Source organism: Eleutherodactylus coqui, chromosome 6 (assembly GCF_035609145.1).
Source record: "Eleutherodactylus coqui strain aEleCoq1 chromosome 6, aEleCoq1.hap1, whole genome shotgun sequence".
Classification (NCBI taxonomy): Eukaryota; Metazoa; Chordata; class Amphibia; order Anura; family Eleutherodactylidae; genus Eleutherodactylus; species Eleutherodactylus coqui.
Genome location: NC_089842.1, coordinates 101082498 through 101100432, shown reverse-complemented (window position 1 = coordinate 101100432; position 17935 = coordinate 101082498). Strand labels below are relative to the sequence as shown.

Here is a 17935-nt window from a genome sequence, read left to right as displayed (position 1 = left end):
GCATTATTATGGCCATACAGAAGTGTATAGACCCACTTGCTGCCGCGGGACAACCCCTTTAACTTTAAAATAATATCAAGGTGGCATAGGACCAGCTCCAGAAGATGTTTCCCCCCAGGTCTTCTCTACCTGCTGGAGATGCAATAACAGTAGAGGCACAATGACTCATATATGGTGGGAAAGCCCACTGTTGGCGATCCTATGAAAGGAGGTGACAATTCTTTATAACCACATCTGTTATGCAGGGGTGAGGATGACCCCACAATTGGCCCTGCTTTCACTGTTCCCAGGATCTGTGAGGGACCACAGGTTATGTCTCCTAAAATTCTTTATAATTGCAATTAGGAGAATCATTCCAAGGCTGTGGCGCTCCACGACTATTCCAGTTAGGGGAATGTGGGTGGGGGAATTTCACACCCTCATGCACTACGACAAGTTAGGGACTGATGACCCTAAAACCTGGAAAGTGACCTACAGGACATGGCACGTTTGTGTAGCTTTCAGGACCACTGACAGGTTAAGGAACTGTATAGCATTGGGAGTGATCTGATAAATGGTGGTTCAGAATCTTTAGCGGGTCGAAATGGGACCGGCTTGGCAGATAAGCCAGCAAATGTGATGCAAGATGGGATTCCCAGGCCGCCCCCCCCCCCCCTCCTTTACCCACCGTTACATGCGGTTGGAGTCTGTGGTATCCGTTCATATGTGCAGTCTTTGTTTGTTTGCAGTCACTCTTCCCCAATCTGGTCTGGGTTGAGTGAGTGGCTTTCATTATTAATCTGTATTGAACAAGTAGCTCCTCCAAATTATCGTATGGCCCACTACATTCTACTAGGGTCTGCGGTCTACGGTGCTTGTGCCTGGCCTGCAGTCTATCAGGTGTTGCATTACTGGCTTCCTTTTCAGTGAATAATAAACTACAAAGTGTGTTTATTGTGACACATGGCAGTGCTTCAGAGAAGCACATACATGGTGGTTCTGGGCATACCTGTCCCTGATTCATACTGCTCGTGGTTCAGCCAGCATGAACCCAGTGACAGGTCCCCTTTAAATCTATCATACCCCATATCTATCTAGGACTCCTAATTCTGTTAGCCAGCTGGTGACTTGGTAACATACTCACTGCTGTGAAAAAAAAAATTAATGGAATGTTTCAGGGCTCATTCACACGGGCGTATTATCACCGCATATTGCGCACGTGTATATCACATGTGTAATACGCAGTGAATAGAGTCAATGAAAGTAAATGGATTTTCATTGATCCATTCGCACTTGCGCATAATCATTATGTCTGTTATGTGCGTAAGAAAAATCATAGCATGCTCTATTGTATTGCATATTACACACCTAACAGCCCTATTGTTCTCTAGAGGTGCATATAATATGCAATGCATACACAAGTACTAGCGCAGCAGTTCAGCTTTTCACGCATGTTGCTAAAAAACATGCTATTGAATAAAAAAAAAAAAAAAAAAGGACAGGAAGAACATCATTCTAGGCTGTTTTAACCGCTTCCCATTTTGTTTTTATTGCGTGCGTAACATATGCAACACATACACAGGCATACACGATCATACGCAGGGAAAATTGAACAATGCACAGTTCAGTACTGTTGTATCTTGTCTCCACCACAGTATGGATGGAGACAAGGGTTAGCCAGCTTGGCAGCTACACTGGCACAACACAGACATGACCATGTGACCATGTGAATATGGCCTTATAGTCACATATACAGACCTGCACCCCCTTACCTGCATAGTTTCCAGCATTTCATGGTCTGAGATCTCTACCTGTGGACCCTTGAATCCCGGGGCCGTGTATGCTGCCTGTATTATCTTACTGCGGAATCTTTCAAACTGAAAGGCAAACATGAATGATAAAGTAGAAACCAACATAGATGGTGTCATCCTGGACACAGACATTAGATTGCTGGATGATAACTATGCATTCCACCTGCAATTATATATATTTGTGTGTGCTGATAGACTGCCCCCTATGTCTGCCTATTTCACCTCATACTATTGAAAGGACATGAAGATTTCTGGGGGGAGTCTGCTAAACAATGGCAGTCTCTCCACCTCAAAAATACTGGAATAGTGAAAATATACATTAATCTAGAATTAACTGCCCCCCAATATTTTTGTATTTACAATGGAGCTATGAGATATCTGACATGCTTTTAATATAACTTGGTATAACTATTTTATCTCCAAATTATTTATTACCCAAACCTATTAAGTTATTTCTGTCTACAGTATTTTTAACCCATGAGAAGCTAGAAAGTGAGCAAATACTGTATGTGTCTGTCAATGTAGGAAAGGTTAAGATCGCCATCTTGTGGTTTAAATTTGAGTTGCAGTAAACCATGTGCAGTAAACCAGGTTATTACTTGTGCATACAAGTACTGTTTCCCTTAAAATAAGACCTACCCTGAAAATAAGCCCTAGCACGATTTTTGAGGATTTTTTAACTATTAACCCTACTCCAAACTTAAGCCCTAGCAACAGTTAATTAAAAAAGTTAATTTAAATCGTGTCCAGGCAGCTATACATGTAAAAGAGTGAAATCTTTTGGAGCAAAAATTAATATAAGACACTGTCTTATTTTGGGGGAAACAGGGTAATAACTTGCAATCACTGAAACCGGCCTTATACTTACTGAAACAGGAGGGTAAACATGTGCACCAACCTCAGCATCGTTTAGGAGCTTTGATGATCGGCTTCTGAGCTCAAGTATTTTGGCCAAAATCCAACTAATACCTTGCATCTATTATGTATTAAACGTCAGGGGATCCTAGGGTGACAGTACCAATGTGGTTCACTTTTTAGGGTGCAAGGCAGTCCGCCGAACTGTTATGGCGTCATTATTAGGTTGCTTGTTTGCATGGTGGACTACATGTATCAGGGTGGTCTGACACTTTGCATCTACTCTGTGCGAGAGTATACACCAAGCAGCCACTCCCCTCTACATAGGAAGTTGTGCGAGTGGCTGTCTCATCGTTGTCCTCCACAGGTGTAATTGGCTCCCTCCCTGTATGCGGAGGTTGGTGCACATGTTTGCTCTCCAGTGTCAGTAAATATATGTCCGTTTTCAGTGATTGATTGTTTTTATATTACCCTTTCTGAGATACAAGCAATAACTTGCAACCCAGCCAAGGGTTAGTTATAGTGGGTACTGATGTAGCAGTCATATTGGGTCCTGTTGCTCGAGGAAGCCCAAAGGCCCTTCTGCCACATAGAAGACTCCAGTATAATAAATGGTACATGGTGCTAATGATGGGGGAGATGCTAATATTGTTCAGTAAGGTAAAGGAGCTACAATATATACCCCTGCTGTCCACACATGTTCTTGGTGAACACCATGAATGTTTGCAGAGCATGCTCATATAACCGATTGGCAACACAGGGAGAAGATGAAACTTACTGCCAAGTTCCACCACTGATTGATCACAAGGTGTCACACTGCTGAGGCTGCCATCAACCTATTGTCAGTGAAGCCTAACAAAACAGCCTGTCCAAAGCATTGGTCTGTCCATTGGATTGAATTCTGTATTGCATGTAAAATATGATTCTATCCATCTAAATAAAGTCTGTGTTTCTCTTATTGTGGTTAAATAACATGCTGTACATCCATGTGATATGTGCAGCCAATCACTGACCTCAGCAGGGGTACAGAGTATAGTTGTGTCCCAGAGGTCCCTGCTGAGTTGTATTTCACCCAGCCATTCTGAGGAAGGGGCTACATCCTGGAAATGGGTAAATGTGCCGGTTTTATGTCAATTAAGAGATTAGTCAGGTTTTTATCCTGGTCTCTAGAGCCTTTATTTGCTCATAGAGTTGCACCACTTGCCCAGTTTTCTGGATTTTATTTTTCTCGGGACCATAAGAGACTTGGTACCTGCTTAACTAAGTAGGACCGGGAAGCGTGAGCTACAGTGAAAGGTGCTGATGGAGAGGCTGAGAAGGGACCAAGAGATGCATCTGCAACCTGGTGATGACATGCTAGTCAAAGAGAAAAGACTAAAAGGGAAGTTTAGTGACCGGTGGGAAGCAGAACCCTACTGAGTTATGAAACAAGTCTTTCCTGATGGCCCCAAGTGCAAGCTGAAAGTTGTGGTGCTTGCCCATGGTTCCTGCACTGAAACACGTTGAAGGTTTGAAGAAACACCACAGCAATCCAAAATACCACAATCCAACCCAGTGACTGACACTGAGCATGAACTGTCAGAAGAGTGGTGGGCACCACCCAGAACATCCATGGGAATATTTAAATTATAAAATTCTGGCCACATATAGCCACCACTAGAGGGCGCTTACTACATACAGATTATATACAGTGGCTACAGGATGTCTGAAGTTTATCATTTAATTCTGCAGTTGTACTGAGAATATGAAGTTCTGTATGACCAACCATTATGACTATTTTCAGTCTGATAATGGCAAATGATATGACCTATTACTCTGTATGTGCATTTTTCACAATTCAAGTCATACAAATTCATGCCGAAAGATGCAATTGAGTAATACTGAAACTGAGTACATGACACAATCTCACCAACATGGCGCCTCTACTGCATCCATCTCCTGTATTTCCTCTAAGCTGAGAAATTTACAGTTTAAAGGCACATTTTATGGTGACGTCTTTTTAAGCTAAGATAATGTCTGGCAAAATAATTGATGATGACTCTTACCCTGGTCTGCAACATCTCCAAAGCCACCTTGACATGTTGCTCAGATAATGCCAAGTCCTCGGCCTTGGTCTTTATCTGACTTCTCTCCTTCTCCTGCTTCTTCACCTCTGTCTGATATTTGCTTATCTCCTTCTGCAGTTTCTGAACTTCATTCTTTAATGCCGCAATCACCTCGTTCCTCCTCATTACCTCAGATTTCAGTTCACACATCATCTGCAATGTAACATATATTCAGTACTAGGTGCTGAAATTGTGGTATCAATCTTTCATAGAGGTTGACATCAAGGTTTCTAGTCTTAGATGGTGCCTGTTTTACCTCTATTAGGACACTTTACAGTTAAAAAAAAAAGCTTTTCTCTTTTTGGAGGACCATCCGTCTTCTTAAACTGTATGTAATACTTCATCTTCTCTGCATTTATTAAATGTGTTTCTCACTTAAAGGGGCTAAAGAAAAAAAATCATAGAAAGAGTCTATACTTATTGGTATACCAATACCTATTACTTACTGGTATACCAATACAAAATACAAGGGTAGGTATAGACACCACATCCCTCAGCATGCAGATGGCCAAATTACTATATGGAGGAGTATTGCACAGGTGTAATACACTGATGAACAACTGCTCACATGCTTACCACATATTGAGGGTAGGGGGGAGGTTAGTGGCTGCTTAGCCGGTGTGTTTCACTTTTGAGGTGCAGGGTAACCCACCGTCTGAATTGTGTGTGCCGTCATTAATAAGTTGTAAGCCTGAGTGGTGCACTACATGGTTCAGTGGGACTGGCACCCTTTGTATGCCTTATCTATGTGCAAGTATAATATTAAGCAGCCAGCTTTTCCTATATATGGTCGCGTGTGTGCTTGTTCATCAGTATATTGCACCTTTGCAATGCTCCTCCATGTAGCAATTTGCCCATCTGCATGCTGAGGAATGTGGTAGCTATACCTGCCCTTAAATTTTGTATCAGCATAGCATCCAGTATGGTCGCCTTCCATGATTTTTTAATTGAAATGTTCTTTCTCTGTGATTTGACCCCATTCCCAATTATTGGGGATTGTGAACAACTCCTATGAATAAATACATTACTTGACTCTATAGTTCTTTTGCTGGCGGCACCAATCTATGAGCATAAAGGATCCTTTTACGAAAGGAAGGCAAGAATAATCAGTGGGATGATGTTAACTAATCCCATTATGAGGGCTGTCGGTTGGGAAACATTGCCTGCACATCATTTGTGATACCTCTTGAAGACTGCAGTTCTCCTGCTCCAAGGATGCCATCAATTCTTCATGTTTCTTTTCTTCTCGCAAACTTGAAAACTTAAAAAGGAACATGAAGGTACATTTATAAACTATGGCAAGAACAAGAGACCAATGCTTGCACCATATTCGTAACAGTGTAGAATTAAAGAGGTTGTCTACTTTTGGCGATTCCTACTCCCCCGGACAATTCAGCCGTAATCAGTGGGTAAACCTGGCAGTAAGTGTTCAGTTTACCTGTAGCACCACTACATAGTAAGTCAAGTATTACACAGGGTCCATTCAAATCAATGGGTGGTCTGTGTAGTGCAGGAAAAGACAGGTCCTCCAGAGGGAGATGATTTTGTAACCTCTCTACACTGTCCAAAAGATGAGAATCCTGAATAGAGGACCCCCTTTTAGAATTTCCTAACAGGGTATATCCAAATGGATTTTCTAAACTAGACAACACCTTTAAAAGAAGTTACGAAGCTTGTCAGGTTAAATCAGCGGAGAGAGAAGTGCGGTTTTGCAGATCTGTTACTGTCCCTTTGGTCAGACATCAATACACCATAAACCTCTATGGGGAGAAACCCCTTTTAATAGGTGGTAATTTAATGTCTGTGGCCAGACAGATTTGTGGTGGCATTATACGAAGCTTCGATGGAAGCTTACACTGTTTTCCGAACAATGGGGCAACCATCATTAATTCAGGTTCTGTTGGACATGACCGTTAACGGATGATATATGATGCTGCATTCCCATCTCAGCTGAGTTATGTCATGGCTATAGCAACTAAACGTGGCATGCCAGAGCAAAGGATGGCATATGTCTTGATTGTGAACCATCATCCATGTGGTTTTAGACTAAATGCTGAAAACATTCATACCTCCTAACTTTTTGGACTCCCAAACTCCCAGTGAGGAGGATGGGGGACACGAAACCCCAATTCTCAGGATCCGTAGGGGTCTCAGTGGTCAGACCTCCACTAATCAGCAAGTTATCCCCTATCCACTGGATAACAGCGAACGTGATCCTGGTACAAACCCTTAAATGCAAATCTATTTCCCAGGTCAAAAAGAGGGATATTTAAGGAGCAAACAGGGACAGAGGGATTAGGGTCAAAAGCAGGGACTATCCATTCAAAGTAGGGACACTTGTGAGATATGCATATTACAATACAGAATATACAAAAGATAAAATGAAGTGTGTTTTTTAGCCACATAACAGGTGAAGATGGTGCTGATTATACTACGACAGATAATGACTGTTCTTGTCCTTAGAACAATTCTGCAATGACTGTATACAGTGACCATATGATGTGTAGTTGTATAGGGCTCAATGCCTGAACAGGTTTACCATCAAGACCGTGGCTCACTACTTCTGAGGGTCCTAGAGTGCTCAGGGATCCAGGAGTAGAAGGGGGCTTGGGCTGCTGGGTCAACAAAGCTGTCAGGCCCCCTGATTTTAATACCATTTAACAAATTAAAAAATACATCTTCATCTTCCCTGTTGCTCCCTGTCAGTTGCACTCGGCTGTCCCCACTTATTTCCCAGCTGTTTGATCATGTATGTATCACACTATCGCTATGACCATTCCCTGGCCTGAAGGAATGTTTGCAGCGATCGTTTGCCCTGAATGTAAAAGGGAGCAAATAGGGGCATATAAAGGTGGCAAAAGATGGCATCTATATGTAAAAAGCGCTAAATGTGGCATCTATATGAAACAGGAAGCAAGAGGTGGCATATCTAAAACATGTCAGTGATTAAGGGTGTGTTCACACATTGCAGAAATGTTGCTGATTTTCCACAGCGGAAACTCCATAGTGGAAAAGTTTACTATCAAAGTGAATGGGATTAAAGCAATTCCTCTTAACAAGTAGTGTAAAAAAGAAAAAACTGCAGATTTTCTACTGTGGAAATCAATTCCATCATTGCTAAGGTGCTGGCTGCCGGCTCATTATAATAACTATCATGACAGATGCAGAGATAGGAAGAGGGGCCCACTGGGACTCTACCGCCCGAGGGCCCACATAGACCTGGAGCCGGCTCTGACCATTGTGACTGCCACCTGTGTACCTTCTTGGACATGGCTTGTATCTGAATTCCTCTCTCCTTCAGTTCTCTCTGTAAAGCTTCTTTATCAGAGACAGATTTTCGGAGTTTAGACTCGTGGGACGAAACGGCTTTCTGCAGGGAGGAAATGACTCCTAAAATAGTGAAAATACAAGAGATATGCAGTTATAGTGACTGAGGAGATCCACAAGTTCCTTCCCCATATAACTGGAAGCCAATGCTATAAACAGCATGTGATGGCTATGGGGTCTTGGTAAGAAAAAAGTAGATCAGAGCTTCAAGTATCATTTATGAAAAACGAATCCAACACAATATATTTTTTTCTTGTGTCCATTCTGTATAGAGGTTGTCCCAGAAAGTTCAGTTGCACCACGTCATATTTTGGTGCCAGACCACAATAGGTCGGGCCAGAATCACCCATTCAAGTCAATTGGTCCGTTAAAAAAAAAAAACAGGATGCACTCACACTTGGATATGTGGTTTACATCACAGGATGACAAAATGTGCAAGACAAGGGGAAAATGCATCAGCCACTATTGGAAGTTAAATAGATTCAAAATATGGGGCATAGATGATCTTAAAAACGGTTTCTTGAGTCCAGCAATTTTCTTGTTTATACTATGGTCTTCCTTCTCTGTGGTGCTCAGCTTCCCCATGGCATTTCCATTGAGAGGACGGAAGGAGCCATTAGCTGAGCATGCATCTATTCGATGAGGGGTGCTGCAAGACCCCTCTGACAGCAGTTTATCTCCCATCTCAGGAATGCACAGTATCTCTTACCCCCAAGACTGATGTAAAGAAGACCCCTTACACATAACATGGAAAGTTGACCACTTTAAATTGTTGGGTTCTGATGACTTTCCTCTTATGAGAATGGCCAGTTTTTGTTTACATTGCCCCATTAATGTGGTTTCGACTTGCGAGAGGGCAGCCAATCATTGTGCACAGCCATGACATCAGTGAGGTCCATACATCACTACTTGGGGCAGTACAACTTTTTTATTATTTCAATGCAAATGAGTGATGGAATAATCCTCCACAGCGCCAACTACTGGAATGGTAGCTGCCATATCAATAGGTGGGTATGAACACCACTGGCTAATAAAATGCTGACAGGCAAATTCTGTTGGGAAGTAGTATATACCTGACTTTATGCATTTCTGTATCAGTTAGTACGGCCGCTGGCAGCTATTTTTTTAGTTGATTTGTGCTTTTTCTGAGTTTTCTTTTTAATGTCAGTATAGGGACTCAAAAAAAAATAAAAAGACCCTTGACATGGGTTGCAAAATTGCATATTGGGGTTGTGCGGTGCAGGATTTATCATAAGGGACATCAATAACAGGCTGTAAGCCTGCATGGTGCACTACATTTATCAGTGGGATTGGCACCCTGTCTATGCCTTATTTATGTACAAGTATAATACGAAGCACCCACTCCCCCCAATATGTGGTAGGTGTGCAAGTGCCTGTTCATTGGTATTTTGTACCTGCGCTATCACCCACATATAGCAATTTTCCTGTCTGCATTCTGTTGGGAAGTGGTGTTCATATCTGCCCTTCTATATCTTTGTATCAGTTTATTGATAAGTATGGCTGCTGCCATTAAAGGGGTTGTCTCGCGAAAGCAAGTGGGGTTAAGCACTTCTGTATGGCCATATTAATGCACTTTGTAATATACATTGTGCATTAAATATGAGCCATACAGAAGTTATTCACTTACCTGCTCCGTTGCTAGCGTCCTCGTCGCCATGGTTCCGTCTAATTTCGGGGTCTTCTTGCTTCTTTAGACGCGCTTGCGCAGATCCGTCTTCTCCCTTCGGCTCCGCTCGGCAGCATCGGCGATTTGGCTCCGCCCCCTTGTACGCGTCATCGCGTAGCTCCGCCCCCGTCACGTGCCGATTCCAGCCAATCGGGAGGCTGGAACCGGCACACATCATGGGGCGAATTGAATGGATTTGGTTTTTTTTAGTGGTACATTCCAATAGGTGGCGTTGTGAAGGATTATTCCATCCCTCATTTGCATGGGCTTTTCCCAAGGAACATTGCATGGCCTATATAAGACTCCATTTGTAGCGCCCTCCACAAGAAGAGACATTAGCCCCATGGACTATTGTTTTTCCACAAATACATGTATTCAAAAAGGGGGGTTCCAGAATTAGAACAAGATGACTGCTCTTTTTGTAGAAGCGTAGAGGCCTTATAGTGGTGATCTCTATTAGAGATGAGCGAGCGTACTCACTAAGGCAAAATACTCGAGAGAGTATTGCCTTTTTCGAGTACATGCCATCTCGTCTCAAAAGATTCTGGTGCCGGCGGAGGTGAGCAGTGAGTTGCGGGAGTGAGCATGGGGGAGCGGGGGAAGAGAGAGAGAAACCTCCCCCCGTTGCTCTCCCCCGCTGCTCCCCCCCCCCCCCCCCCGCCGGCACCCAAATCTTTTGAGACAAGCAGGCATGGGCTCAAAAGAGGCAATACTTGCTCGAGTATTTTGCCTTAGCGAGTACGCTCGCTCATCTCTAATCTCTATCCATGACCATCATCATATTTAGCAAGATAGAAAAACATGGAAAACCAACTTTGTTTTATATTTATGGTGGTTACCACAGATCTGTTGTTACCTTTTGACATCTCATAGTCCTTCCTTAGGATCTCTAGGTCGTCCTGTAATTTCTTGATGAGTTGAATTTTGTGTTCAGGTTCATCTATAGACACATGAGACATTTCTTCATCTTGTTTTTCAGCTACAAGATGCCCACTTCTATCTTCTGATGTGATGTCATCAATTAAAATCTGATTGAAAATTAACACAACATCTCCAGGTTGTCATTGGAAACACTCAGCAAGCCTTTTATCAGATAAACCCCTATCAGTAGAGATGAGCGCGCATACTCGAGCGAGTATTGTCCTTAGCAAGTACCTGCCTGCTTGTGAGAAAAGATTCGGGGGGCAAGGAGCAGCGGGGGGGGGGGGGGGAATCTCTCTCTTTTCCTCCGCCCCCCCCCCCCCTTGCTCCCTCCTGCTCACTTCCGCAACACCGCTCACTCCTGCCGGCACCCGAAATCTTTTCTTCTGAGCGGGCAGGTACTCGCTAAGGACAATACTCGCTCGAGTATTTGCCCTTAGCGAGTATGCTCGCTCATCTCTACCTATCTGCTTAACCAAGTTTGTTAAACAGTTAGTTTCTCCTACATTACAGAACCTGTACAATCTCTGGTATTTTTCAACAATTAGTAAAACTATATTGTTCTCATTTTTACTCTTTTTTTAGGCCCCTAGGGGACAACAATTTGCAAAGCTTTGATGTCATAGCATTGCATCATACTGCAATCGGGCAGGCATTCTATCAAGTCACCCCAAAGGAATGCCCCCAATTTCAGAAGGCCCCCGGCTGTCATGACACCCGCACTGTTCCCTGCGATCTCCTCTCAGGGGGTCGTACCGGACCCCAAACATTGTTCGGGGCATTTAAATGCTGCTGTCAGAATTGACAGCTGCATTTAAAGGGTTAAGAGCTCTGGTCGGCCTTTCAGCTGAGTGGAGCTGTTGCCGCTGGGTGTCGGCTGTAATAAACAGTTGTCGCCCGCGTTGTATGACGGGAGGTCACTCACTATCTCCCATCATACATACCCCGACCCTGCGGGACATAAATGTACGCCCTATAGCTGGAAAGGGTTAAGCTCGTTGAGGAGCGTGAATGACTAAATGGCTAACAACAACTTGTATATGTAAAATGTGATCAAAACTGGACACACACTGTAATGTTATATCCCAACTAGAAGTCGAGGTCTTAATTTTTTTCTACGTTTCAAACATTTGCCCCATGCTCAGAATTGGCGTCTCCTTGTTTGTAATCACACACACAATTTGTGGCTTTCTGCTCCATATAGAGGAGAATTGAAGCTGTACAGTGTGGATACAATTTTACCAAAATTCACACAGCACTAATCCTGTTGTGCAGCTATAGTCTGAGGACACACTTTTTCATCACCATCAACTTTTCGTCATGTTCCTCTAACCATTCTTGAACAAGTTTTGCAGTTTGACAGGAGCATTACCTGGCTGGAAAAAGCCCCAACCATTAAAGAATACAGGTATCATGAAGGGGTGTACTTGGTCTGTACAATATTTAGGTAGGTGGTTCATGTCACAGTAACATTCACATGAATGCAGGACCCAAGGTACATCATGACTTATTACCTCTGTTTCCATTAGTATATCTTGGCTTTTTCTCTGCGTCTCAGACACATTTTCTGCCGAGGGTGCAGCAGATGCACTTCTATCTGAACTTGTCAATGAATTTTTATGGATAGATCCCGATTGTGATTTTCCTTCTGTTATATCTGCGGGGTGTTCTTCAAAGACCAAAAAGTCATTCTCCACGTATGAGTTTAGATGCTCAGACTGGTCTATAGATGACTTGTACAAGAAAATAAATTGTTAGCAAGAACAAAATACTCTGTGTTATGCAGTAGGCTGCATGCATCTGTCTGGAGGGGTAAATCCATTGTAATTGGAATCAATGAAATATAACAGAGCCAGGATCATCTGAAGCCTAGCTTCTCACCATGTGGTACATCTACCCCGGGAGGCACACACCATGTGTCTGGTAGTTCTTGCATAGTTCTCATCCCACTGTAGGTAGGTACAACCTCAGCTTTCCTAGAGTTCTGAACCGAAATCCATCAAGCTATGTAGCAATATGTCAGTATGTAAGTTGCACTCACTAATGAGGTAAAATGGCTAAACAGGAGTCTTGGAAAGTGTAATTGTAGCCATAATTGTTGTTATCCTGCTTACCCAGAAAAACAGCTGCGTGGCTACAACTACAGCTCCAGAAACAGCGCCACATTTGTCCATGAGTTATTTTTCGGTATTGCAGCTCACGTTCATTAAAGTAAATAGGACTGAGTTGGAATACCACATACAACCTAAGGACAAGTGTGCCACATCATTTTAGAAAAAAAACAGCCACGTTCTTTCTAATCCTATACAACTCCTTTTATGTGACGGAACGGCTCCCTAGAAGCAATTAATATTAATGGAGTTTCACTCTAACAAAAGTTTTCTCTCCTGTGCCATGGGTCAAGAACGATGGAAAAATACCTCTATAGCGCCATCTATTGGATGACAAGATTCCTTCATATCACAGTGACCTTATAACCAGTCATTAATGATTGGGAATATAAAACCAAGCCAGAAACTATACACAGACAGCTGTTTCGGGGTGTTTGCCCTTCATCAGTATGTTAGGCTGAATGAAGACAATGTCCATCTAGTTCAGCCTGTGATATGAAGGAAAGCTGCCATCGAATAGATGGCGCTGCAGAGGTATTTTCCCATCTTTCTTATTTGCATAAATTTCCCAGAGGAGCATTGTCTTATAAGTCTCCTTACTTACCTTTCAGGTGTCCCCACACCCCTTCAGGGTGCTCTCCCTGGGGAGAGACTATACCATCCCCTGATCATCCCCTAGGTATCTCCACACACTTTTTTGGGTGCTCTCCTTAAGGAGACACGACATTGCTTCTGACACATGGGTCAAGAAAAAACTCTGGCTGATTTGACTCACCCCTTCTCTTCCAGTCAGCGGGTTGATGGATCTGTGGATGTCGCTCTGAAGCTGTGATACTTCATTCCTCAGACTGGAGATAATTTGATCTTTCCTCTTGCATTCTACCTCATATCTGGAAAGTCGGTTTATTTCTTCTCCCAGTTTAAGAAGACAGCGCTCCTAGAGTTGGGTATATTCACATTAAGCACATTTTGAATTTTAAACAACAGAGACCTCTTCTATCACTGCGTTTTTATGTTTCTGACCTAGGGAATAGCCAAGGTACATCAGCCATTTCTAGCAACAATAAGATTCTTTTAGATATGGAAGAAAGCTCCACTGCCACAAATCCGCACTAAAATCCACATGCGGCACAGTCTGCATTCTGGAGAGCTCATGGTATTAATGTACTATCGGACATAGTCAGTGAGGGCATCTTCTGCACTTTCCTCCAGCTGCAGATAATCTACAACCTTCCTAAGCACTCCTATTTCACGTACTACCAGCTACAACATGTGATCAGGGCTCAGTTTCAGGGCCTGCCCATACCGCTGTCCTGACTCAGTTGGAAGGCTTGGCACAGATGTGCAACCTAGTAAGACCACTATCCAGTTTCTATGCCCACTTGGTGCAGTGTCTTTCCCCGTTGAGGGAGAGGGCGACCCAGAAGTGGGTCATTGACATTCCTGATCTGTTAGCGGAGGAGAATGAAGACATATTGGCGAGCTCTGGTCCTCCTTTGATTAGTGCTAGAGATAGGCTTATCCAGGTGAAGTTTCTACACCGTATATACTATACCCCCTCCAGGGTACATTTAATGGGTCTGCTCCTCTCAGCGACCTGCCCCCGATGCTTAATTGCCGATGGGACCATCATGCACATGTTCTGGGACTGTGGTGTCATGCGAGACTACTGGGGGGGGGACATTCTTGTATTTATGGAATCTCACCTGGGGACCCCGAGGATCATGCACCCTGGGGTGTGCCTCTTTGGGCTTGTTGGAGACCTACCAGTGGCAGCCGCAACCCGCACCTTATATAAGGTACTGTTTTTCTATGCTAAGAAGGTGATTTTGCTAAATTGGAAGCACCTTGGTAGGCCGACCAGAAATGCATGGATCCGGGTGGTGAACTCTGTGCTTCCAATGTATAAACTGACTTATATGGCCAGGGGATGTCCTGAGAAGTTTGACAAGGTTTGGGGGCACTGGATGAACTATCCGGCAACAGCAGTAGAGATGCCTGTCTAGATATTGGGAATGGATATGGTAAGGGATACCCGCTTGAACCGATCTACTGTTTAGGCTAATTCTTTTTTTCTTTAAAGGGGTTGTCCTGCGCCGAAACGGGTTTGTTTTTTTTTCAATAGGCCCCCCGTTCGGCGCGAGACAAACCCAATGCATGTGTTAAACAAAAAAAAAAGGATAGTACTTACCCGAATCCCCGCGCTGCGGCGACTTCTTCCTTACCTTGCTAAGATGGACGCCGGGATCTTCACCCACGGTGGACCGCAGGTCTTCTCCCATGGTGCACCGTGGGCTCTGTGCGTTCCATTGCCGATTCCAGCCTCCTGATTGGCTGGAATCGGCACACGTGATGGGGCGGAGCTACGAGGAGCAGCTCTCCGGCACGAGCGGCCCCATTCACCAGGGAGAAGACCGGACTGCGCAAGCGCGTCTAATCGGGCGATTAGACGCTGAAATTAGACGGCTCCATGGAGACGAGGACGCTAGCAACGGAACAGGTAAGTGAATAACTTCTGTATGGCTCATAATTAATGCACAATGTACATTACAAAGTGCATTAATATGGCCATACAGAAGTGTATAGACCCACTTGCTTTCGCGGGACAACCCCTTTAAGAGTCGCGCAGGGTTGTTGTTTAAGGGGGAGAGGGGAGGGGGGGTGTTCTATCTATTTTTTTGCCCCTTTTTTGGTTGTTTTGTCTTGTTTTTTCCTTCTTCCTTTTTCTCCTGGTGTCTTGGGGCTCCGGACTAGGAGCCCTCCCTGGTTTGGGTTTGTTCTATTATGAGTAGTTGATAAATGTGAAAATGAACAGCCAAGTATTATGTTTCATGAGAAGTGCACACGAATATGCGAGACACTCAGTGTTTTCACTTTTGTCTTTTTTTTTTTTAGTTCTCATGAACTGTGATGTATCAGCAAGGTGTGCATTCTTTATGATGTCTGCTGTTACTGTATATTTGTCTTTTGGCTAAATAAACGTTCCTTCAAAAAAAAAAAAAAATCCACATGCGGCTGTCTAAGCAGATTTGTCATAGAATTTCAAAGGGTGAAATACACAGGATTTGTCTGTGGCAGAATTTTCCTCCATGCATGAAAGCACCTTTTAGGCCTTCTACCCATTAGCGGTTTTTTTTTTTTTTTTTAACGCTGCGATATCTCTGCGTTTTTTTTCAATGTTCTTTCTAATGTTAAAATTGCATCACACAAAAATCGCAAAAGCACAAACTTGCGATTTTTGTGCGATGTGATTTTAACATAAGAAAGTCCCATTGCAAAAAACGCAGTGATATTGCAGCATTTAAAAAAACGCTAATGTACAGATCAAGGAAATTTAATCCCTTACTCAAGGGACCTTGTGAGACCTGGGACGATCACAGAGAGACCTTGGCTCCATGTGCCTCTCCTGCAATGCCGATTTGAGCCTTATATAAATTTTGGAGGATTCCTCCTGACCCAGGTGTAACTAGTGTTTGGAGGCAGTTTCAGGAGGGAGTAGTTGGGCACTTGCAAGTGCACGCTCATAAAGCTAGAGAGGAAATTTTGCAGACCCTGCTACCCCAACAGCCCTTTCATCTTGCATGTCTCTAATGCCATCTGTGAGTTCCTTACAAAATATAAATCTACTAGACCCAATACCCACTTTGAGAGGACCCCCGGTGCGAGTTGCTCCACCAGAAGAAAAATCTCCCCTCAGGCTCCTGCACACTTGCGTTTTTCTTGCACGTTTTTTTTCACGCGATATCGCTGTTTTTTTTTTTACGCGATTGTCAATGGGACTTTCTAATGTTAAAAACGCATCGCACAAAAATTGCAAAGCACAAACTTGCGATGCGTTTTTAACATTAGAAAGTCCCATTGACAATCGTGTTAAAAAAAAATGCAGCGATATTGTGTGAAAAAAATGCGCAAGAAAAACGCAAGTGTGCAGGAGTCCTTATACTGACTGACGTTTCATTGCCCCTCCAGTGCTTTCTAAACCATTCTTCTTAATTTCTTGGAGAAAAGAACTGAACATATCTCTGTCTACTGCTGATGCTACTTTAAGTCTAAAAAATGGCCTATGGCCTCTCCCCCTGCATTCTAATGCAGGAGAGCCACTATAAGTTATTGGTGAGATGGTACAAAACTCTGCAGTGGCTCTGTGACTAAGCTGGTGCTCCATAACAAATATTGGAGGTGCGAAGCAGTAGTTGGCACTTATCTCCATATTTGGTGGGGCTGCTCATCCATTGCTCTTTTCTGGTCTGAGGTAGAAAAAGTTCTGAGGTCTCTCTCTCTCTGGGCTTCATAATTTCGTCCGACATTATCTTCTTGATCCCTTTGCATTTGCTTCAGAAAACTCCCCCCCTTCCTCCCTCACCCAGTTGGAGGAGAAGATTGATATGGTCTGCAATGTGGAAGAGCTGTCGAGTTGGACGGGGGATGCACACGACAGTTTTGTACACATTTGGAGCCCCTGGAGAAAACTGAGACAAAGACCCTAATGTATGTACTGGGTCTGTAATGGTACTATCTGATTTGTAAGGGATTGACATGAAGCGTCGCTTGAGTTGTTGGATGGTCTCTCCTGCACCAGAGACTTGAGGGCCCTGGGTGTTGGACTATGGCGTGGATGGTGGCATCTGTGGTGATATGGATGGGGACAACACTGGAGAAGACAAAATTGGGGTAAACAACTTCTTGGCTCGCTCCCCCTCCCTCTGTTCCCTGCCCTCTCCCCACCCTTTCCCCCGTCCTTTTTCATACTCCTCCCCTATATTTCTATACTTTTATTCCCGACTATAGAAGGTCGAGCTCTCTCTTGGTGACATGATATGAGCGTAGCGGCAGCTTATAATCAAAAGGGACCCCGACAAGTATATATTTTATTCATTCATCTCTTACTAGTTGAAAAATGTAGTTACCTGCTTAATTGAACATACTTTGTATGAAAAATTGTTAATAAGAACTGGATTAAAAAAAAATGCTAGGGGGTAGAAGCCCTTAGGCTACATTCACATGGATGGTACTGTCCATTGCAGAAAATACCCCATGAATCTGTGGCAAAATTCACTTAGATTACATGTGGATTCGTTGCAGATTTTCACGTAGATTTACTGAAGGTTTCACCCCTGGTATAGATGGACATGCTGCAAA

General features: G+C 43.5%; 1 protein-coding gene across 2 annotated transcripts in view; it reads right to left on the bottom strand.

The window, feature by feature from the left end:
- CCDC27 (coiled-coil domain containing 27) overlaps window positions 1-17935 on the bottom strand; it is an 88682-nt gene that overhangs the window by 10829 nt on the left and 59918 nt on the right. For both annotated transcript variants that reach the window (XM_066607287.1, XM_066607288.1), the window contains exons 5-11: window positions 13572-13733; window positions 12200-12418; window positions 10621-10792; window positions 8010-8140; window positions 5934-6011; window positions 4691-4903; window positions 1752-1856 (exon numbers count right to left, since the gene is read on the bottom strand). In XM_066607287.1, the coding sequence (XP_066463384.1) occupies window positions 1752-1856; window positions 4691-4903; window positions 5934-6011; window positions 8010-8140; window positions 10621-10792; window positions 12200-12418; window positions 13572-13733 (1080 nt within the window). The remainder of the gene's footprint in view (window positions 1-1751; window positions 1857-4690; window positions 4904-5933; window positions 6012-8009; window positions 8141-10620; window positions 10793-12199; window positions 12419-13571; window positions 13734-17935) is intronic.